At 37.5% G+C, this 23,971-nt stretch overlaps 4 protein-coding genes across 6 annotated transcripts; 3 read left to right on the top strand and 1 right to left on the bottom strand.

Moving 5' to 3' along the window:
- Positions 2,425-6,633, top strand: LOC109721266 (uncharacterized protein At1g04910-like). 2 transcript variants are annotated; one of them, XM_020248765.1, is made up of 13 exons: positions 2,425-2,787; positions 3,096-3,206; positions 3,546-3,645; positions 3,752-3,819; positions 4,037-4,125; positions 4,202-4,382; positions 4,483-4,611; positions 4,863-4,996; positions 5,095-5,308; positions 5,531-5,715; positions 5,815-5,910; positions 6,001-6,179; positions 6,262-6,633. In XM_020248765.1, the coding sequence occupies exons 1-12, from the start codon at positions 2,632-2,634 to the stop codon at positions 6,143-6,145; spliced, it is 1,608 nt and encodes a 535-aa protein (XP_020104354.1). In that variant the 5' UTR covers positions 2,425-2,631; the 3' UTR covers positions 6,146-6,179; positions 6,262-6,633. The 2 variants fall into 2 exon arrangements, with proteins under 2 accessions (XP_020104354.1, XP_020104352.1); XM_020248763.1 differs by having other exon boundaries at positions 2,426-2,787; positions 6,001-6,633.
- LOC109721267 (alcohol dehydrogenase-like 1) lies at positions 6,571-11,232 on the bottom strand. 2 transcript variants are annotated; one of them, XM_020248766.1, is made up of 10 exons: positions 11,078-11,231; positions 10,798-10,934; positions 10,643-10,689; positions 9,863-10,209; positions 9,548-9,630; positions 8,157-8,232; positions 7,674-7,738; positions 7,444-7,539; positions 7,092-7,253; positions 6,571-6,911 (listed from the first exon to the last, which is right to left on the bottom strand). In XM_020248766.1, the coding sequence occupies exons 1-10, from the start codon at positions 11,118-11,120 to the stop codon at positions 6,795-6,797; spliced, it is 1,173 nt and encodes a 390-aa protein (XP_020104355.1). In that variant the 5' UTR covers positions 11,121-11,231; the 3' UTR covers positions 6,571-6,794. The 2 variants fall into 2 exon arrangements, with proteins under 2 accessions (XP_020104355.1, XP_020104356.1); XM_020248767.1 differs by lacking the exons at positions 6,571-6,911; positions 7,092-7,253 and having other exon boundaries at positions 7,637-7,738; positions 11,078-11,232.
- On the top strand, positions 11,186-17,765 carry LOC109721478 (VQ motif-containing protein 9-like). The gene is made up of 3 exons (XM_020249130.1): positions 11,186-11,195; positions 14,036-14,867; positions 17,286-17,765. The coding sequence occupies exons 1-2, from the start codon at positions 11,186-11,188 to the stop codon at positions 14,821-14,823; spliced, it is 798 nt and encodes a 265-aa protein (XP_020104719.1). The 3' UTR covers positions 14,824-14,867; positions 17,286-17,765.
- On the top strand, positions 20,693-23,732 carry LOC109721027 (serine/threonine-protein kinase SAPK2). The gene is made up of 9 exons (XM_020248426.1): positions 20,693-21,003; positions 21,184-21,258; positions 22,033-22,134; positions 22,229-22,282; positions 22,371-22,463; positions 22,553-22,645; positions 22,731-22,835; positions 22,970-23,068; positions 23,205-23,732. Exons 1-9 carry the CDS (start codon positions 20,884-20,886, stop codon positions 23,496-23,498), a joined length of 1,035 nt encoding a protein of 344 aa, XP_020104015.1. The 5' UTR covers positions 20,693-20,883; the 3' UTR covers positions 23,499-23,732.

The following is a 23,971-nucleotide window of genomic DNA, read 5'->3' as shown; positions in this document are numbered from 1 at the left end:
CACAAAGGTTTTAGATTTTCCCATTCCGCAAAAGAAAAGAAAAGGGCTTCTGCTTTTCGCAAACAACATGAATGAAATCTATTTTAATCCTCTTCAGTCTCAATTCCAAATTGGGGTGCATAACCGACCATCTATAGAGCAAGTGGCAAAGGGTTTGGTGGTTGATACACGAGACCCAAGTTCGAATCCTAGTTGATTCACATTTTCATCTAAGTTTATTTCTAAATAAAATAAACAAAGCGCGTAGCGTGCTATCTATCTCAAAAAAAAAAAAAAAAAAAAAATTCGGGTGCATATAAGCTTATTTGAAGAAAAATTTCTCAATTTCCTTAGGTTCAAGGCCCAGCACGGCGCATAACTGGGCTCGCCGGGAACACAAAATGATCCTTAACCGGGCCGGGTCGGAGGGCTCGGAGCCCACAATCTCTTTTTGGGCCGTTTTGGGCTGCTCGTGGACCGCTAAGTTCGTTTTTACACTTAAATTGTTACAATTTTTAGATAGTATTTATTTTTTAATTTTTATTATTTTTACTTCGTTAAATCCTAATACTGCGTTACTCTATTTCGAAATACGGCATTTATACACTATTTATAGGAACACAAAACTACTTTATTTCACCAATTTGCTTTTTTTTTTTTTTTTACTTTTTTGTACAGAAGCACGACACCCTTTTTATTTACAATAAAAATATTCTGTTTTGTTCATACAAAAACTGTATTTTTAAAACTGTAAAAAAAGATATCTAAAGTATTGAGTATATATAAAAAAAAAAACAAATGTGAGATGAGACAAATGCTCAAACAAAAACAAAAAATAAATGTCAGAGGCTTTAAACAAAGTACAATTGTTTCGTGCAATTAGGTCTACTTTGAGGAATGTGGTTACTCACATTTACAGCTGTAGTTTGAACATCTTGACCCACACATAAGATTCTCTGTACCCTCCACAATAATATCAACTATTTAAGTTTATTTAATGGTTATTAATTATTATTTCGAACTACAATCCTAATTAAGAGATTAGAAATCCGATCATCTTAGCGAACAAATTAAAATGGAATTGAACCGCATATATATTTCTCAAGTTATAAATTAATCGTGCTGTACTAGTGTAATAATCTGTACGATACGACGAATAGATAATTAAAATAAATAAAAAATAATGATAGAAAAAGCAACGATAAAAAATAAAATTTATTTTGTTGATGAAGGAAGGTAACAATCGAAGGAAGCAGAAGAGGAACAGTTCAGCCCAATACAAAAATGTGACTTGAATCGGTTCAAGCGAAAAAAAAAAAATCAATTTAGTTCAAGTAAATAAATAGAAAAATATGTTGAGAATCTGAGTTGGTTCAAAAAAACTCACACTCAACAGTGATTGATTTCAGTTCAAGTAAAAAAAGAGAAAAATCTGATTCGTTCAAATAAAAGAAAGAAAAAAATATACGAAGAATTTGAATCTGTTTGGAATGAAGCCCACACCCAACAAAAAAGGAACATTGTTACGTGACAAATTTAGAGAGAATAATGTATAGCTATAGATTATACTTTAATTTTATAATAATCATAATCATATACATTAATTTTTAACTTTTTCATATGAAAATTTTATACGAGAAGCAGGTAGATCATAGTTTCTAGCCCCTAGAGGGAGATAAAAATAATAAATAAAACTAATTAAACTCCAAATCAATCGAATTATATTAACCCACACCGAGTACCTACACCCTTGTATTCTGCATGGTCCAATAAAATATGGATACATACACGCACCTCTCTTTATCAATTACAGCCTAGGTGTTAGCTACATTACAAGTAAGGGGATAGATCATTAACTTATCTCCTCATATGATACGGGACCATATTAAGTAGCAAACAAAAAAAATTTGGGTGCGCCAATTTGAGACCTATTATTGTTGAATTTATCCGAACGTGTTTTAAGATTTATACAAAGTAAAATTTTTTTTTTGTATGAAGCACGACAGAATGACAAAATAAAATAAAACTAATCTTTTGCGATAAATTAAATTCTTTCTTTCTTTTTTTGGGAAAGGATTATATTTTGAGAATTAAAAAATAGAAAGAAGAAACCAAAATGCTCTGATGAAGTGTTAGCACGGAGCAGGGAGGAGTGTATTGGGAAGAACAGGGATGATGATAAAGTGAGAAACAGGGTGTTGGCTTCAGAAATGATGATCCTGTGTCACAGTTTTTAATCTGGAGGAATTATTACCTGCACATGTTGTATGCATATATTTTATACGCTAAATTTTTAAAATTTGTTTAATTTTTTAAATGTTTTTATTGTTTTTTAAAATTATTTGAACAACCACCGAGTATGAATTTTTAAAAGTTATAACTCGTGGACATAAAAGTTTAGATATTATATACATCTTATTTATTAATTTGTCATTTACTCTCACCGCTCGTCCCCCCACCTCCTCTTTATCTTTCCAGTGCGAAAACTTAAAAGTGAACGAAACGTTCCTCTTCTCATTCACTCTACACGAATAAAAAGTTTTTAAACAAAAGTAAAGCACGAGAGAGAGGAAAAGAAGAAGAAGAAGAAGAAGAAGAAGAAGAGAGAGAGAGAGAGAGAGAGAGAGAGAGAGAGAGAGGAGATATTGGGAGATGCAGAGGCGCAGGTTAAGGGCGAGAGGCGTATCCCTCCTGCGGTGGATGCTAACGTGCGCCACGGGCGCCATAGCCCTTGGGGCGCTCCTCGCCGTACACGTGTTCCCCTCCTCCGGCGTTCCCTCCATCTCCGGCGCTCTCAAGCTCCGCGAGGTACAACTCCCCCCCCCATCCCCATACTCGTCTCTTAGCAACATTTTTTATTCAAAGGAGGCATTTTTTGACTTAAAAGGAGACATTTTTTATTTAGCTTGTTGGTGTAAATTTGATCTCAAGCTCCTCAAGGGACAACTCCCCTTCATCGCCATATTCGTCCCTTAAATCGTTTCTTAGTATCATTTTTTTTCTATTTAAAGGAGGCATTTTTTATTTAAAGGAGACATTTTTATCTAGCTCACATTTTTTGAAGAATTTGTAGATTGTGCAGCGAAGATATTAAAAATTGGTTCTTTTCAATGTAGCAACAAAACGGGATCGGGCGCCGGGGGCGGTGGCGGTGGAGCGGCGAGCTGCGGTGGACGCAGGAGTTCGCGCCGCCCCAACTCTCCAAACTGTCCTCTTCCGCCAAAAAGGTGGTCCAACATTCGATCCCTCAAAGCTCTTCAATGCCAATTACACATCTTGCTACCTTAAATGTAGTTTCTTACTGTACAAAGTTCCAACTTTTTTCACTTGTTACTGTGCTTTGGTACACCGTAATTTGGGAGTGTTTTAACTTCTTACGATTGTAAAAATGATAGCTGGTGTTGCACATGTAGTGTGTGAAAGCGCGTGTAAAGTTCAGTGCAGTGTAGTCTACTTGAGCCTTTTGGATAAATCCTTATATTTTTGTGGAATTGCGATGTTGACAGATACCGAACAGTCATTATACTTTTCTTCATGTCATTTTTTCACTCTCCTAGAATTGACAGTTGAATAGCGAGGCCACGGTTTTGGAGTTGTCGAAGCTCTGGAAGTCTCCGTCGAACCGGGATTTCGCGCCCTGTGTGGCTCCAACTTCAAATTATTTGCGTAAGAGGAATTCACGCTCATCAATGCTTCGCATCTCTTTTCTAACTTCTACCATAGTGCCTTGTGACAATTTTGTTCTTCTTTCTTCATGTATGCTATTCTCCAGCTCCTTCAGAGTCGAGAGGTTACTTGGTAGTTTACACCAATGGCGGGCTAAACCAGATGCGCGCTGGGGTGAGTAGTTTTATACATTGGTTACTGTGGGAAATTAGTTTAGCTACTTATGAGGAAAAAATTGTTGAAACATCACAAAAGAGAAAGAAGCAAACTTCTACTAATGTCATGCATCTCATTGGCTAATGCTGTTAACCTGCTTTTTGAAGTTCCTTTAATATAAATCATATTTTGTCTCCCTTTTCTTTATAATCTATTCTTTTCATCTTAATCTCAGATATCTGACATGGTGGCCGTTGCCCGTCTGATTAATGCAACACTTGTTATTCCAAAACTCGACAAGAGATCATTTTGGCAAGATTCTAGGTACAAAAATGAATTCATACCGAGTTTTATGTATAATATAAAATCCTTCTAGTAGTGATGAGATTAATATTTGCAGCAATTTCTCTGATGTTTTTGATGAAGACCATTTTATTCAGTCCCTGTCGAATGACGCGAAAATTGTTAAAAAGGTGCCGAAGGAGTTGGCACCTACTACCAAAGTACGAATACATTTTAGGAGTTGGTCTGGTGTTGCATACTACCAAGATGAGATATATCGGTTGTGGGATGAGTATAAGGTAAAAGGTCTCATGGCTATTGTGCTCCATTTTGTATCCTTCCTCGAGGACTCGAGTTGTCTAACATGTACTTCCTTGTGGCAAAATCTCTTCCTACCAGGTCATTCGAGCTGCTAAAGCTGATTCGCGACTTGCTAACAATAACCTTCCCCCTGACATTCAGAAGCTTCGTTGTCGTGCCTTTTACGGGGCACTTCATTTTGCCCCCAAAATAGAGGCTCTAGGAAAAGTAGGTCCTGCTTCATTATTCTTTCTTTGGTTAATTATATATTTAGTCCTTGAAATTTTATCTGTATTTCTACTACTTTCTTAGAGTTTCAAATTTAACAGTTTAGCCCCCGTAGTAAGTTCCATGTAACAGTGCTACCAACTGAAGAGGGACACCATTGTTAAGCTCCTCTTTCATTCACACTTTGCCATGGCACCAGTACTTTGCTGCATTGATCATTATTAATGTTGGACGGTGATTGTTTTATGCAGTTATTAGTAGAAAGAATGAGGTCGTACGGTCCCTATATCGCTTTGCATTTGCGGTATGAGAAGGACATGCTTGCGTTCAGCGGGTGCACATATGGCTTATCTCCTGCTGAAGTGGATGAACTAACAAGGATTAGGTGTGAGCTTTTAGCCAAATTCTTGAAGTAAAAGTTAATTTCTATTTCGAAATGAATTCATAAAGTTTTGTAAGTTTTTGTTACTCTACACTCCATAGAGAGGATACTACCTACTGGAAGGTGAAGGACATCGATTCACTAGATCAAAGGGCGAAGGGCCACTGCCCCTTGACTCCGAAGGAAGTTGGGATTTTTCTTTCATCTCTAGGATATCCGTCGAGTACTCCAATTTATATTGCGGCAGGGGAGATATATGGTGGAGACTCTCATATGGCCGAACTCGCATCCCGGTTTCCTACTTTAATGAGCAAGGTACATGCTAAATAGTATTTTCATGAGCATCTTTAGAGTCATTAGGTGTATATCATTTAGTGTAATAGTTGCTGTTACCAGTTCTGCTCTAACAGTAAATCTGTTCTGATGCTTCTTTTTTCCTCCCCCCCCCCTCTAATTCTCCATATAACCTCCACTTGAAAGTTCTTTTTAGTGTTTTTTGCAAGCCCGCTAATGAAAGAAAGATGAAATCGTTTGCAGGAGAAATTGGCATCGGCAGAGGAGCTCGAACCCTTCACTCATCATGCATCACAAATGGCCGCTTTAGACTACATCGTATCAGTAGAAAGCGATGTATTTATCCCCTCCTATTCAGGCAACATGGCGAGGGCGGTTGAAGGTCACCGCCGTTATCTTGGTCATAGGAAAACAATTACTCCCGACCGGTAAAGGAGAAAATAACCGTGTTTGTTTTTATCGATCAGTTCTGAAAAAGTTTTTGAAACAATTATTGCTCAAACCTTAGTTCACATTTCAATTGGCAGGAAAGCACTAGTACGCTTGTTTGATAAAGTCGCGCGTGGTTCCCTGAAGGAAGGGAAGAAGCTTTCAAACATGATACAGGAAATTCACAGAAGACGGTATGGGACGAATACGGGACAAAATGGAATTTCACTTTCTCTCTAATTTGGTGTCTAATATGTTATTTTTTTAAAATACTGATTCGACAGGCAAGGATCGCCCCGAAAGAGAAAGGGCCCGCTTTCTGGAACGAAGGGCATGGAACGGTTTCGATCGGAAGAAGCTTTTTATGAGAATCCTCTTCCTGATTGCCTATGTCAGCAGAGATCTCAAGGAAATGGAGTGGCTCTCTAGTTAATTACCACTGCGTAAATACCAGCTAACCGAGGTGGTTGATATGATTTCAACTTGTTTGACACGAAATACTGCGCTTTTTCAAGCTACTATCTTTACATGTCATTTGATCGTAGCGGCTGTCGCACGAGATTCCTCCGAATTGTAGAATGACTGCAGAAGATATGTGCTTTTACGGGTAGAGTCTATCAGCTATCAAATTCAAATAAAGGAATTGCGAGAAAGTTACAAGGTTTGGAGACCGACCGTGCGGATGCATTTCATGCAATGCGGGGTACACCACGCAGCAGGCCGAGATTCACATATTATTTGTGTCAGGAAAACCTGTTTGTATTCTTATCAATTTTGCTGCTCGAATGAGAATTTTGGATTCTTGCTGCTTCTTTTTTTTTTTCTAACATAAATTATGACTCTGTAAACACAAATACTACGAATTCCCTCTGCATCCTTTATGGGACAATAAAATTTCTGTGCCCATTTCTTGCTTACTCAGTTATGCAGGTCATACACAGCTTTGATGAACAATATTATCATGGTACAATTCTGGTTCCATCTTCATAATCAACCATTTGTAATTTGTTCTTATACAAAGGAAAAGGAGGATACAAATGTGCGCAAACATGAACTTAAAATGAAGTCTCTTGTTCCCTTATTTGTCCATCCAAATTGTGCATCTGAGACTCTTCCCCTCCACAAGTAAATCAAATGCTTTGTTAATGTCTTCGAATCCGATCTCATGGGTTATGAACTCATCCAACTGCAGTTCCTGCAAACTCGCAAAGCAAAACAAGATATCAATAGATACGCCAATCTTCATACGACTAGCTAAGGATGCGTTCTTTATAGACTGAAGGTTAAGGTAATTCACAGTACATTTTGTAATGTAGTTGTGCTTAACGAATTCATTGTGAAAATTGAGGAAGCTAACAATGCACATTAAACGCACCTTATTGAGATACTGTTTTACAAAGATCGGAATGTCGATCTTTGGTTTGATGCCTCCGAATAACGAACCCATGATGCATTTACCCCATAAGATCTCACCTGCTGCGACGCATAATGGTGCACCGTGCATTTCCACGCCTAGAATGATAGTTTTGCCCCAACCCTGCACCCGCAGGAGGAAAATGAAAAAGCTCCTTTTAAGATTTAAGACTAGAGCCTAGTTTGCGAATAAGCACTTCAAACATAATGGTTTTGATGCTTTAAAAGGTCCTAAAATATCAACGTAAACATTAGAACATGATGAATGTGCTAACAACTTCCGAATTCGATGTGTTTAGTTATCTTAAAGAGACCTGCCGAGAGCTTTGAAATGCATCTTTCATCACTGATGCTAAACCGATGCACTCAAAGCAATAGTCAGCGCCGCCATTCGTCATCTCGATGATCACCTGATAGAGTGAAAAGCGAACAAATAGTAAGAACATAAAAAAAAAAAAAGGAAAAAAAAACACTCATTATCATTGAAATTAAAATTGATTAGCACACCCTAACTGCAAGGTACAAGGTGTTTGTGGATAGTAACCTCATTGATGGATCTGTCACCAAGTTCTTTTGGATTTATGAAATCTGTTAACCCAAACTTCTTCCCTGTAAGATAAGAGAGAATAACAATAACTAAATCTTTTAACTACAGTATTGCTAACTTAAACAATTTCCTCAAATGCTGTTGATGAGTCGATCCGTGTTTATAGGTCTCAAAAGATTAACGAAGAAACTGTGGCAGAATTCAAATAATTGAGATGTTCTACAAGGATTACTGACTTATCAACAATGCTTATACTGAAAGGCTAGCAATAAATATACTTTCTTTTCTTTTTGAGAAAAAGATTATATGCTTTGCTGTTTTCTTTAAAGTTCCATTCCTAAACAATATTGCAATACATATTTAATTTCATATTAAAAAGCTTCAAAATTGTATGGGAATTTTTGTTTAACAATATATATATACTATTTTGTTTTCTAGATGTGTCAATAATAACCAAGTTGAAGGGGGAAACTTGCATACCGAGCTCGAACTTATCAGGGTTCAAATCAACGCCAATAATCCTCGAGGCCCCGCGAATTCTCGCACCTTCAGCCACCTGCTAAATCAGATATATTTGACTCTCTTTTGTCTCTACTTTACTTACAGTTATCTTTAATAAAATATTTAACAAAATATATTAAAATTTTTATTGCAGTAGAAAGTTAGAATAAAACTATTGAGTTCAAAAAATAATAGATCAAATTTGATGCCTGCTTCTATTCAGAAAAAAGTTTTAACATGATGTTTTTCCTAAAAAGAGTACTCACCCATCATCATACGGTACTATTTGTCAGATCATATCCTCCTTACATAATATATATTTAGAAAATACATTTTAAATTTTTTAAGTCCGGGATACTACAATAATAAGGCATGCGATCCCAAACCAATTTCTAGAATGGACCCGTGAGTCCATGAAAACGACTCCCACAGCATCATCAATAGGCTTACCAAATTAAAAGCTTTGTTTGGTTCGGATATAAGTAGGAAATAGCTTATATGAGGGATATGTATAAGTTTAGGTATAAACGAGAGCTAGATTAATTTTGTGTTTGGATGAAAACTTAATTTTTTTAAAAAAATAAAAAAAATAGCGTTTGAATGAATAAGATTGAATAAGAAGAATAGTTAATAGTTATAAATAGAAAATAATGGTATTATCCCTCTGACCTCTCATTATATTTAAATTTAAATTTTTAAATTTAAAATTTATAATTTTAAATTTAAATTTTTAACTTTTAAATTTAAAATTTTAAATTTCAAAATTTAAATTTTAAAAACTTTTAATTTTAAATTTAAGACCAAATTTAAATTTGAAAGATATAAAATATCAAATTTAAAATTTAAAAATTTAAAATTTAAAATTTAAAATTTAAAATTATAAATCCTACTTTTGAGATTACAAATTTTAAATTTTAAAAAGTTAAATTATAATTTAAAATAAAATTCTCTCCCTCTAGCTAGGGAAGAAGGGGTGGGAAAGTTTCGGTATGGGTGGGAACAATAATTCTCACCCATCCAACTTTGTGTTTAGATACAAGAGGGGGATAAGAGTCTTATCCCCCTCTTGTATCCAATCCAAACAATGTGAAAAAGACTGCTAACTAAAAATATAAAATTTTTTGGTCTGATTCAAAATGGCTTGTACTCCACAAGGCCTCTCTCACTTTCATGACAGTGTGTATACAATGGTCCCAAAATTTCAAAACCTGTTGATTAGTCAACAAACTCTCGACCACAACTAAATTAGATAAAATTTAAAAATTATAGATGGTTAATATAGAAATTTGAAAAGTATACATTGTGATTCATCAATTGACAGGTGCCTATAAATAATGCAAAAAAATTTAGGTGTTTTATATTTGTGTTACCGCTAATCCAACGGCCCCTAATCCGAAGATTGCTACGGTGGACCCTGCCTCGACCCCGGCCACCTTTCCCGCAGCACCAACTCCTGATATTAGATTAAAAACCATCACAATCCATCACAATCTCAACTAAGTTGAAATTGATCACAAAATGTAGGACAAACAGAAAACCTTTACCTTTTGGTTATATTTTATATTATTTTTAAAAGTTAAATTAGCAACTTTGGTTTATATAATTGTTGCACGCAATAGTGATTACTGATTTAGTAAAAGTGCGATCAAACAGACTTATAATTTGGTATTGAGGAGATCTGGCACCTGTGGAGGCGCCGCAGCTGAGGAGGCAGGCCTTCTCCGGCGGGACGGTGGGGTCCACCCTGACGACGTGGGCGGCGTCCACCACGGTGTACTCGCTGAAGCTCGACACGTTCAGGAAGTGGTGCACCGGCCGCCCCGCCGCGTCCGTGAACCTGGAGGCGGCGCCGCCGTGGCTCCTCGGCATCCCCGGCGTCACCGTGAACGGGAGCTTCGAGCACATGTTGCTTCGCTCCGAGCGGCAGTCCACGCAAGCGTCCTCGGTGGCGTCGCACTGCCCGAGGAAGGTGGGGACCACCATGTCCCCCGCCTCCAGGCGCTCCACGTGTCCCCCCACGCTCTCCACCACCCTGCACATTTTATCGTGGATCACAGCTCCCGGATCACCATCGGACGGTCCTTCTCGACCGCCGTGTCCAAATCGCCGGGATTTGCATAAATTGCGCTGCCAGTCCCTCAACTTCTCGAATTTTACCTTTGTCGTTTTAACTTTAATTTGTTTATTAAAATTTATATACCGAACATCCGCTTTAAAAAAATATAGCTCCGTACTTGTATACGCCTCACATCCAAAGTCCTTTATCACGTTTCCTATTTGTAATTCACCGATTATATATTTTGCTGCGATATGGAGGGCACCGGAATTGATACTACGGTACGAATTTAAAAGATTAAGAATCACGATGAAACTAAACTACGAGTTGAGGACTAATAATACAACAATAAAAGAAATAAAAAAAGAAAGAGAGAGAGAGAGAGAGAGAGGCGATGTAGTAGTAGTACCCGACGGCCTCGTGGCCGAAGATTCTGGGGAAGATGCCGGGGAAATCCTGGGGGAGATTGTGTGATGAGATCACGACCGTCCGATGATGAGGAATATTCAGGGGAACATGCATAACCAAGAAAAACGCATAATATATGCGTGCGTACGCACGTACCTTCATGCGCCAAAAGGTGAGGTCGCTGTGGCAGAGGGAGGTGCATAGGATCTTTATGCGGACCTCGTGGTCCTCCGGCGGAGCCACCACCACCTCCTCGATCCGCAGCGCCTCCCCGGGGCCTCTGCACACCGCCGCTGCTCCGTCGCGCACCGCCGGGGCGTCCACGCACGCGCGCGCACACGCACACACTCGGTCATAATCATAAGGAGGAGATCAAAAGAGAAGTATACGTTCATGTATTTATGCTATACATATATGTATACGTACGTATACGTACCTTTGCACCGGATGGGCTTTGGGATTTTGTTCTCCATACTCATAATAGGGTGGGAGATTGCTGAGGAAGCGCTTCTGTGGCTCTGAGATATTCACTTAATTTGTGGAGATGGGATGGGGTGTGTGGAATGGGGGAGGCCTCAAGCCTTTTTGTCAATGTGTGCGTCAACCTAATTAATGCTTTGGATAACTTTTATGATGTTTTATTAACAAGCAATGCCAGATACACATTTTTAGATTAATTATCCATCTTACTTTCCATCCTCTAAAGATTCTTACTTTCCGCTTATCTTATTAATTTTTTTGAAAATACTTCAAATATCACTGTTGTGGTTACGCACTTATTCATTTTAATACTCTGTACTTTAAAATGCATCATTTTATTATTCTATAATTTTATTTTTTTATTTTTGTTATCTTTTTCGTTAATTTTTTATTAAATCAGTAATAAAATTAAAACCACATGGTACTAAAATAAATATTCGATAAATTACATAATACTAAAGTGAATATTCTATAAACAATGTATATAATTTAATAGAGAATTAACAGAGATTCTGACAGAAAGAGAAAAATAAAATTATATAATATTAAACTGATACATTTTAAACTATAAAATGTTAAATTGAGAAAACACGAAACAACAAGAATGGTATTTGAAGCTTGCCCTAATTTTTTAAACTAAAATCTAATTTAGATTTTTATAAATTTTATACGGAAGGATTGTACATTAACACCTTACAAGTAAGTAAATAAACGGTTAGTATTTTTCTTAATTACTTAAAATTATAAATATAGTATAATTAAAAAGATAAAAATAAATAATTAGATTTGCGATAGTGGGTATTACCTACCAATTTGATTAGCTATAAGCCACACCGAATTTATTCAAAGTATCAATTATTTTTTAATAGATGAGAATTTGTAGGAGGAACAAGTTATGCTCCTTGGATTAATCTCCCACTCCTCAAGAGTGGTTAACACGTCCCTTTCACACCATATAGCAATATTTTCACGAGTGATAACTGATAAGCAAAGAATTATATATTTATATAAATTAAACTTTACATATCCTTACACCTACTAAGAATATTCGTTCAATTGTTTTCTTTTGTACAATGTGCGTGTTTTGGACTGATAGAAAATTCCATCGAATATGGTAATATTCTTGTGAAACGAAAATTACCTTTTGATTTCTAAATTATTTTATTTTATAATAATACTACTACATAATTAATGGTGTTTAGTGTTTTAATCCTGTGCCACGGAGGCACCATTTGGTCACTGCGCAAATGGGCCGGGCCACTCTTGCTCTCGAGCGGGCCCAACATAGATTTCCACATACTTGAGCTTTTATGTGAAGCGCAGCTGTGCTGATTTAGACCTAAATCGTATTTTCAGTTTTGAGATGTACAAACGTAAATAAGTATATATATATATATATGTACATGTAAAATATGTATGAAAATCAAAGTTTGAAAGATCAATACATACTACAAATGCAAAACGGAATATATAAGTGTGTTTTCGCATGTAACCATTTTGTACTATTTGAAATTAAGTTATGACTTTTTAAATAGTGCAACTTATTCTCAAACAGTATAACTTTTATTTTATATAGTACAACTTAATCTTAAATAATTTTAAATGATATAATTTTATTTCAAACAATATAATTTTTTTTTTTTTATATTTTATAGTTTTACTATATCGGCTACAAAAGATGATGGTCTTTTCGAGAGAGAAAAAATGTTTTTTTTTCTTTCTTTTTTCTTTGTATTTTTTCTTCCTCATTTTTTTTTTTCACCTTCCCTATTCATTTTCGCTATCGCACCCTCTCATTCACCCTTTGTCGTAGCAACTGCCCTCGCCTACGTCATCATCATTGGCGTCAGTGAAGATGTGAGCAAAATATGAGAGAAAAGTGTCGCGTCAATGTGAGGAAGTGAAAGAAGAGGAGAGAGATGAAGCAGGAGAAAAAAGAGAGGAGAGAGGCAAAAAGAAAAAAAAGAGAAAGGAGGGAAAAAAATAAAAATATTTTAATTAATTTATTAAAAATTGACTTTTTTTTACAAAATCGGAAAAAAAACTTACTTTTATAAAAAAATACAAACCAGTAAATTCTTTATACAAATGGGCTTTTTTTTTTCCTCCTTATCCAAATCCCTTGTACAAAATTTGGAAAGTATTGAAAGGGTCTTCTAGTCATTAGTGCCAATCACCATCTGAAGTGAAAGGTTTTTTTTTTTGAATATTTTGACTATTCCTGACATGAAAAGCCCACTACATTAAGCACTGATATGGCTTAATTCTCAAAAGCAATCCAAACACGCAAAATTCATTGCTTACATCAGGTGCACTGTATATTTCGTGCACCACACATCCCTGTAGCAACCCAAATGTGCCCACAATCCAACCTTTCCACTTATGAATAAGAAAAAGATTGCAACTAGAGGATGATCGTATTAAAAGTATGTGATGGCATAAATGACAAATAAAATAATTATAGCATTCATGTCGAGAATATTATAGTACTTTTGGAATGAGCCCCATATCAAACAGGAGTTTTAAGTGTTCTACATAATAATTGGAATAGACTTTCTCACTCTGCCCAGGTATACAAAGCACTGGGTGCAGGCAATGTCAGCAGTCATTAGTCATAACCCCACCATTAGTCCCCTCTAAAACATACTCAAAACAATCTCTCTCTCTCTCTCTCTCCCTTCCACCACAGAAATAGATTGAAGCATGTGTAATGTAATCCAAGATATATACTACTATATTATATATATATATATATAGATATATATAGTATATATTATATATTTATTATCCATCTCTCTATTCTGATTTCTTCTTTGGGCCTTAACAAAGCAACAGGAACCGAGAGAGAGAGAGAGAGAGAGGGGGGGCGGGAGGGGAGAGAGAGATGAAGGAAAAAGCCTCTCATTCCTCTGAGACCAATCCTTCCCCAGTTACTTTATCTCCTCCTCATCCTCCGACTCCGCGTCGGCTCCGCACTCCGCTACAGATGATCCTTCTAATCCCACAACTACAACTACTACTGCTGCTGTTAGTATCCTTAGTAGCAGTAGTGGGAGCTCCGCACAGAGCTCTCTGAGGGCCCTCAACAAGTCCTCCTACAAGATCTCCAAGCCCGTGTCCCGAAACCCTAGCCCTAGCCCCGTTCGCCCCCCTCCTCCGCCTCCGCCCCCGGCGGCGGCCGCCGTGAGCAGCGGCGTCGTTGGCGCTCCTCCGCCGCAGCAGCCGCAGCCCCCCGTGTACAACATCGACAAGAGCGACTTCCGCGACGTCGTGCAGAAGCTCACCGGCTCGTCGGCGCAACCCCAGATCCGCCCGGCGGCGCCTGCACCCGCGCCCGCGCCCGTGCCGACCTCGCGGCTCCACCGGATCCGGCCGCCGCCGCTGGCGCACCTGGCGCCCCGCCCGGCGCCGCTCGCCCCCGCGCCGGCCCCCTCCGATCCGTGGGCGTGGCGGCCCCTCTCGCCGCTCCCGCCCCTCCCCACCGTGAGCGCCGCGGCGGAGTCGCCGATCTCGGCGTACATGCGCCGCCTCCATGGCGGCGCGCCACCGGCGGCGACGGTGCCGGCGATCCCCCTTCCGACCTCGCCGTTGGGCTTCGGGTGCGTGCCGTCGCCGCGGACGGCGTACCAGATGACGACGTCGACGGCGATTCCGCTGCCGTCGTCGCCAGGGGTGCCGAGCCCGAGGTTGGGAGAGCCGTGACCCCGAGCTCCTCCATTTCAAAGAGCTAACACCTTTCTTAGGAGGTATACACTTCCTTTCTTGAAGATTCCCTAGGGCTTCGTTTTTGGTATCCCTCTATGCGTTCTTACATTAGTCTCTGAATTACTTGTAAATAGGGACTATCAATTATCAAAGAATCATTTAGCATATTGATGTCATTTATGATAGATCTGATGTTGTTTGTGAAGAAAGTAAGAACGTTGACTTTGTAAATGGATCTGTAAGGCGCTGGATATATGCAGATATGCTGTTCCGTGTTAGGTGTATGATATAACATAAGAGTTTCTAAAACCGGGTTGGGTAACTTTTCTGCGACCAATATGTATGCCTATATGTAATCCTTGTTTACAGAGTGAATGATTCTACAAATTAGCAACGAGAATTTGAAATTGAACTAGTGTTCTCATATCCATCATGTGGAGGTAATAGTATCTGTTTATTGTTTGTGATGAAGCCTTTTCTTCCGCTCAAGTGGATTCCTGTGTGTTGCTGTGGAAGAAAACTTCCTTTTGATCTAATTGGGTAGAACTACCTGCTTGTAAAGGAACCAATTCAAATTATAGCATATCATCGTTAGGTTCGTAAATTTCTTATGCTACGACAATTCTTTTTATTCTTTACTCGATGTCTTGGCCATATTTAAAACTCACTGTAGATAATAGCAAGCTATCAGTTTTTCTATTGCCTTGGTATCAAGTATCCACAACATTAATGGGGCAGCCGTACAAAAGCCATTAAGGCTACTCTTGGGCCATTTCCTATTAGATTGATTTGAGGGATGGCATGAGATCAGATCGCGCATGTAATCTTACTCAATTCTGAAAGGTCATGAGTTCAATTCCCCATACTAACTCTTGATGGGTTGAATCCCGTCCTTTCCCTTTTGATTCTCTTTCCCGGCAGTGCATGTGCACGTGGTGTAAGGCATCTGATCTCCCTTATGCATGTGCATTGGTCCTCTCAACTTATTATTCCCCTTTGAGGACCGCATAGTTTGAGGAAATTTTGAAGATGGAATTCAAGTTAGTTTTCTATTAGCCGATTGTAGTTATAATTTTGGATTTTGTTTGGTTGTCCTGGAAGGAATTTGCCTGTATAGAACTGGCTCACAATACATCTGTTATTTAATTGATTGATTAGTGATTGTGAATGGGAGTTGGTCAATTTGACCATAAGCTAGTTAGGATGAGAATCAGCCTTGCGTTGGCAGTTTTTTGATGCTATAATTGACTCAGGCGATAGAACCAGGAGACTCCTGATAGATTCCATCAAGGATCGTTTTGTTTCAGATTCCCCTTTCTGGAAACTAGGCCTCCATTGTCAGCTTTTCTCTTTCCTACTAACACGCAAATAGACTCTGTTTTTTCAATCTTGTGGAATTATCTTTCTTTTCCCACTTCAGCGTCTATTTGTCCTCACTTCGACGCCATTCTGAATTGCGATATTCTAACAAGTGTTGGGAATTTGGCACATTGCTACTATCTCAATTTTTGCTGGTTTTGGTTATGAAGTTGGCCTGCATTCAGTCTTATAGCTTTCCAGCTTTTACTAATTTTATCTTATTTTGAATCTTGTAACTTACATCCTTTCATTTCGTGGCCTTTTGCTCCAAGGCTCCGCTTCTGATTCTATTTGTTGTTGGAATTTATAAAGTATATTGTAGTTGTTGGTTACTTTTTTGTACTCTCTTTGTAAATCTGTACATTTTTGCACATTGTCATCGCCTTTCATTCATTGTAAATTAAATTATATTTGAGACGCAAACTTTAGTAAGTAGACTAGGCGTTTAAATTTTCTGCTTTCGGCTATTCTCTACGCCTTGATCGTTCTGCCTGAGTGCCTGGCATCAAGCAGAATCAAATAAATGGACCCAGACATGTTCAGTCTAGATCGAATATATAGAGGCTGCTAAATGCATATATCATCAGAAATTATGTTTATTCAATTCAGTGTAAGGGGTAATTGTTGCTGAAGGCATTGTTTCGGATTATCTGTAAAAGAGTCGATTCAGGTAGTATATGATTGGTATTTCTCAGTAGCTCATTAAATCGCCAATTTGCTAATTTTTTCTTGTTGCATACTTTGTTGTTTCGTGCCGTGTTTAACTCTCCAATTTCATGTTACACAATCATAACTTCCCCTTGTTAATGCATGGTTTGTGTTTCTGGTGTGTTCGTTGTCTATTTAGTACCACAACTGCCGTGGAAGCTAGGATTTAAAAGTTTTGTTGCTTTTCTAAATAGCGAAAAATTGGAAACCTAAGTCCCTGTTTTGTTATAGTTACTTCTTTGTATGTTTCTATAGTGGATGGTGCCGATGGATGAACTTGTGTTCCGTTGGCTTGAGTGTTTAGCTTGTAAACTCATATTTAAAATGCAAAAAATAAAAATAAAATAATTGCAAAAATTGTACTAATTTTTTTTGCTCTATTTGCCTCGCAGGTCCAATAGCTGCCCTCATTGTTTTGAGTTCATAGAAGAAACAAAATTACGTTAAAGTGGGGTTACCTAGGCCTCTTACGAGCGACATTACTTTGTTTCTTTTTGTTTTTTGTTTCTGTGTTGATACTTGGGCTCTCGGCCCAACTATCCTTTTATTGGTTGGGCCTATTGGGGGGGGGGGGTCTGGGTTTATGGGCCTAAATTTTGTTTCACGATATCCGTTGTCCCACACAACTTTCACGAGGATGAGTGTGTCGCCCAAGGTTGATTTTGATTCGCCCCACTACGGCCTAATTCAAAACAATCCTAGTTAGTTGCTGCTACGTTATATATATTTCTCACAAGATGTTATTAAAAGCTTTTAGTGTATCGACGCTCTCGATAATACCATCACTCATGTAATAATATATTAATTAATAAAGCTTCGAAAGGGGAGCTAGCGACACATTTCTTTTCTCCTCAACCGGTTTTTTGGTGCTATTCATTTTGTATCCTAACAAATCCAAAGCCAACATCTAATTACTATTTGTGTTTATATAGATATATACGAGGAATGCTTTATTTGCAGCAACAGCAGGATGGATGAGAGGGAGAGGGCCCACGCAGCAAAATTGTGCGGCATTCGTCAATACAACGAGTCTACTCGGCGCAGCACAACTGTTTGTACATGTGCCACTACCGAGCAGATGACTTGGTTTGGCATCTTCAGTAGTGGTGGGCTTCGCAGCTGTTGTTGTTGATTGGAATTATTATTTGATTATTATTACATATTATGCTGATGGAGCTACGGACATTTTTCATTAAGAAAAAAAAGAAAAAAGAATTTGCTGCCCTGTGGTCCGATTACCTGGTGCGACAATTGTGTGACGATAAATAAAAAGCTAACGTCGATCGGAGCGTAATGCGTGTCTAATCATCCGCGAGCAAGTTGCGTACGGGCGCGCCACGTGGATCTCAAGTCGGCGTTAAGTAAGTGTAGTCGTGGCATTTTCCGAGCCGCATGTGCGGGAAAGTGTTCAGCAGTCACCACACCACATTAGTTTTATGCAACCAATTATATATATATATATATATATATATATATATATTTAATATTATATATATTAAGTAAATTTTAAAATTTTTCAGTGGTACATAATACTCGTGGAAAAGATTGGTTATGGTGTTCCATCACTTACGGTGATGATTTTTTAATTCTATTGTGAAGCAAAATAAACCAGTTTTAGTAATAAAAATATAATAATAATTTAAATTATTTTTTTTTGGAATAATTCTTAACGGTGAGATCTCTCGTATAATGTTTAGATAGTGAGATCCTCTACGAGAGTATTTATGGAGTGATCATTAAAATTACCTACAAACTTTCATATACAGAGGATAAAAGCGTTCTAAATTGATCCGCGGAGCTACAAAAGGACTTGTTCAATATTTAGAAATTAATTTGAATATAATGAAACAGAAAGGTGACATTCCAAGAGCAATATTAATCAACTAAGGAATACGAAAAGCAGGAAAAATTGCAATACCAATCAACTCAGTCAGATCAAACATTTTTGCTCGAGTAGGATTGTCAAATTTCGCCCCAAAAAAAGTTTGAAGTGCGTCGGAGTAAAAACCAGCCCCCACTATCTTGACTACCGGAAATAATGACGTCCCAAACTATCGAAATACATCCTCGCTTCCGTGTAATTGAGGTCAATCCAATTTTAGATGCCAAACATCAGCAGATTGGTAAAGTATTGGACAAGCCAATAATTCAACTCACTTCGCATACCTACCTAACAAAATAAATAAATAAATAAACCATCCAAATATGAGGGAAAGTGCTAAGATCACTTGAGCTATGCAACACAATATCCACCACACTTTTTTCATTTATTAGTGACAATAAACCGACATCCCTAATTAAAGAATCTTTGCAAATTATAATTATACGCAATTTTTATTAATTTCTTTTGTAAATTTTAGGATATCACAAATATAAAATTTTATATCTATATATATAGATGTACATGCACTTCTCTCTTACTCTGCACTTTTTCATGTAACACCCCAGAGTTGGTGAAATAAATACTTGGAGCTTTTTTTTTTTTTTTTTTTTTGAGAGAGAGAGAGAGATAGATAGCATGCTACCCGCTTCGTTTATTTCATTTAGAAATAAATTTAGCTGAAAATGTGAATTAATTAGGATTCAAATTTAGGTCTCGAATCTTGTTTTTGAACAAGGATATATAGTCCAAGTACTCCTCATAAAGCTCTTACCCAGTATGCAGGGTGTGTTTGGTATGACTCAGCTTCTGAAAATTAATACTCAGTCAAGCTATTGACGATAGACATAGCCTCATAATCATTTTCACTAATGTCTCCTTTTCAGCATTTGGCTTTTTTTTCCCATCGCTTTTGGTCTAAGCAAAAAAGTCACGAGGATGCAACATTGGATTGCAATGGCTTATTGTGGAGTAATTTGGCTTCCGGAGGAGATTGCAATCACAAGCTACGAATGTGGACTCGTGCTTCACCAAACTTGCTTTTGAAAAACACGTTTAAATTAAGCGATTCTACTTGCTTCTTCCCTCCTCCATAATAATCTACACATGTACATGTGATTAGACCCAAAAAAGAGAAAGCTACCTCACGCGTCAAACCCAAATATAGCACCAAAACAGCATCTCACCCTCCCCACCGTCTATTCCACCAATCATATAATACGAAACATTTAAATTTTGATTAAAGAAACAAATATAATTTTGAATTAATAAAAATATTACTTTTAATGCTTTGATTCAACACTACTACTCAGGTAATACTGTAACTTACAGTTAGGCCAAATAAACAATAAAGCGAATTTTGGCCACTTGCAAACATGATGATCCTCCATACTTCACATAGTTAGGTATCTTTTTCTTTTTTACTTTTTGGAGAAAAATTTTTAGACGCTATCTTACTGTATTAGAATGTTAATACTTTAGCTCTAAAATCGATAAAAAAATTACAAGTTACACACGCAAGAAGAAAAAGTTAATTTTACACGTCTTCACCGTAATATCTAATAAAAATTATTTAAAGTTTTGGGACTTGAAAATAATTAATAGGACAATAATTAAAAGTTAGTTTTTAAATTTAAAAATATAAAATATATTATTTTTATTCAGAATGTACAAATGGTGTTGTACTAAAGTGTTTTTTTTTATATAAAAAAATGCATTACAGTGGGATATCATTTTTTTAAAAAAAAAATTAAATCCTTTTCCAAGTCCCCATACCCGCAAGCTGACTTCGCCGTAACGCACGCACGTCGGACAGTCGGACGGATGTTTACGTTGTTATAAAGTCGGCAATCTCCTCAATCTCTTCTCCTTCTGCTCCCTTTCTTATTTCTTCTTTTCCTACAGTAGAAAAAAAAGAAAAAGAAAAAGAGAAAGAGAGAGAGAGAGAGAGAGAGAGAGAGAGAGAGAAGAGAGGAACAAAAACACAGGGGAAAAGAAGAAAAGGAGCTAGCTTGGTGTGGTCTCTTTTGTCTATGATTATTGCTTCGCACTTCCTCTGCTTGGGCTTCGTTCTTCTGTGAGGTGAAACAGGAGGAACAAAATTTAAAAAAATGGAGCGTTACGAGGTGATCAGAGATATCGGGTCGGGTAATTTTGGGGTGGCGAAGTTGGTTAGAGATGTGGCCACAAGAGAGCTCTATGCCGTGAAGTTCATAGAGAGGGGGCAAAAGGTTTGCTTTTGCTTGCTTTTTTTGCTCTAAAAATCCAATTTTTATCATCGTCCAATTTCACTACCTTTATTGATGTTGAGCTATTTTTGGATATCTTTTTTAGAGTAGTATATTTGCGGAGTTTTTTTTTTTTTTTTTTTTTTTTAAGTAACTAACGCGGTTGTTTAAATTGTTGGGCAGATCGATGAGAATGTTCAGAGGGAGATCATGAACCATAGATCTTTGAACCATCCAAATATAGTTAGATTCAAGGAGGTAAGTAAATTCTCTGTTTTATTTTATCTTTTTAAGTGGTCAACGGGCCATGTGGAATTCATGGGTTTTTCATCTTTCCAATTTCTTGTGGATTTTTATTTTTATTATTGAGGCCTTGTTAGTTGATTATAATCCTTCAAAGTGGCTCTTTTGGTAGCTCTTTCATTGTATTTGAGGCTTATATGGAATATTATGCAGTAGCTCTTAATTTTCCCACGGGGAGCACTAAAGGAGTAAGTTAGTATTTCCCATTCTTCCATTGGATAATCCTTTCTTTTACCCTGTCAAAATTGGTTCTTTTTTGTTTTTTTACCCTTCCTTTTTTGATGAAATCCTGTCATCTGTAATATAAGTTGCAGAAAAGTGAATCCCATCTTAAGAACAAAACTTATATTTTTAGGAATCATCAATAATGTTGAAATTGTGAAAATGTTTGCCTTGGATTGTTGATGGGCTTATACCTGTAACTGATAAGCTTTTAGATTCAGTGAATTGAGCAAGTTGAGTGATCGATCTTGTTCTAAATGGAGTATGCAATTTCTTGGATCTTTTAGAGTTATTTAGGATCACTCCATTAATGCAAGTAGTTATGCAAGTTTACTGAGGATGAAATATTACAAGCAGCAGAGAGGGAAGAGATATTAGAAATTACGGCACTAGGCCAATGATCCCTCCATGTTGTAGCATCTTAACTGAGGCACTGAATATATGCCTTCTATGTGAAATTACATTTTTCTGTAGAACTGGAATCAAGCAAGGGATTTATCTTTTCAGGTCTTGTTAACTCCTACACATCTAGCAATAGTAATGGAGTATGCTGCTGGCGGAGAGCTGTTTGAAAGAATATGCACCGCAGGGAGGTTTAGCGAGGATGAGGTAGAGGAAAAGTTCATCCTATTCAAATCTGTCGCTCGTGATTTGTAATGCTCTTTCCTTGTTTTTTAGCTAGTGCTCTTAACATATGAAACAGGCAAGGTTCTTCTTCCAACAATTGATCTCTGGCGTCAGCTACTGCCATTCGATGGTATTCCTCAGTGTTTCGCCTAAATTCTCCGAACTATAGTTAACTACAGTTTTATGGAGTGTTTTACTGTTTATCTTTTCCGTCGCAGCAAATTTGTCATCGAGATCTTAAGTTAGAAAACACTCTCTTGGACGGTAGCACTGCACCGCGCCTTAAGATATGCGATTTTGGTTATTCCAAGGTAAGTGAGTATGCTTTCACGACCTAATGTTATATATCGACGATGAAGCCCTAATTTTTTCTCTCTTTTTTTTTTTTTTCCCCGCAAAGTCGTCAGTGTTGCATTCTCAGCCTAAATCCACTGTGGGCACGCCAGCTTACATAGCCCCGGAGGTGCTCTCTAGAAAGGAATATGATGGAAAGGTTCATGTCGATTGCGTATTTTTCATTTTTCTCTACTAATGTTTGGTTGCTGAAATTATTCAATTTCATTTGCGTGAATTTTTAGATTGCAGATGTGTGGTCTTGTGGAGTGACATTATATGTAATGCTTGTCGGGGCTTATCCTTTCGAGGACCCTGATGATCCAAGGAACTTTCGCAAGACGATCACAGTGAGTCCATAATGCCCGATTAATGTTAGAAAAAAAGTATTCAGTTCCCCTACCTCGAGTGATGCACCAATTATTGTAGAAATGTAAGGGCGACAAACAATATCTTTGCTAAGGAAACTCTCTTTTTTTGACAGCGGATACTTAGCGTCCAATACTCTATTCCTGACTATGTTCGTGTGTCGATGGAATGTAGACATCTCCTATCCCGGATTTTCGTAGCCAATCCTGAACAGGTAAATACATTTCAATGATTTTATAGGTTATGTTTCACTTTAGCATCTAGTCCTAACATTTGAATTGTATTTTCTTAAACGCCTCTAAATCTCAATAGTTGATAGAATCCCTAATCCTGTTCAATGATTCGCGCAGAGAATAACTATTCCGGAGATTAAAAACCACCCCTGGTTTCTAAGGAACCTGCCAATTGAGCTAACTGATGAGTACCAGCAACTATTACAAATGAATGAGACCAATACTCCATCGCAACGCGTCGAAGAAATAACTGCCATACTACAAGAGGCGAGAAAACCTGCTGAGGGTCTGAAACCTGGTGCCGGGCTTTTTGTTGGCGGAGGAAGTGTGGATTTAGACGACATGGATGCGGATGTCGACCTCGATGATATTGAGACTAGCGGGGATTATGTGTGCCCTTTAGATGTTTGAACACTTAATCCTCGCCTTTGTCCCGTGCTTGTAATATAAATCCCTTTTTTATCTTCTCAGAACAGCATATGAAGAACAGTTATATTTTGTGGGTGATCGGGATCTGTTATGTAGCTGGATTAAATGTTGTTTTGGTATTAATAAATAGGATTTTTTTTTTTTTGGGCTTTTCAGTAGAAAACAGGAACTCTTGATTGTGTGACGATTCAAGAATGTTTAATATTTGTTTGGTTACAGAGTAATGTTAATAGATCACTGCATATGCTAGAATCACGGGAATATGCATTTTTCTCGTATTAACCTGTAGCGTGTCTTGACCCTTTATTTGCAACTTGGAACTCTATTTCTCTTTTGCTTCTGCTTTGGTGCTCTAAATAGAAGGGAAAAGCTCTATGGAGAGATATTGAAACTAATGAGAATTCGCTCATTACAGGAGCAATAAACAGTCAAAGGACAACAGAACTAATTTAAAT

Source organism: Ananas comosus, linkage group 15 (assembly GCF_001540865.1).
Source record: "Ananas comosus cultivar F153 linkage group 15, ASM154086v1, whole genome shotgun sequence".
NCBI lineage: Eukaryota > Viridiplantae > Streptophyta > Magnoliopsida > Poales > Bromeliaceae > Ananas > Ananas comosus.
The sequence above is the reverse complement of the archived record's forward strand: the minus strand, read 5'-3'. Positions and strand labels throughout refer to the sequence as shown.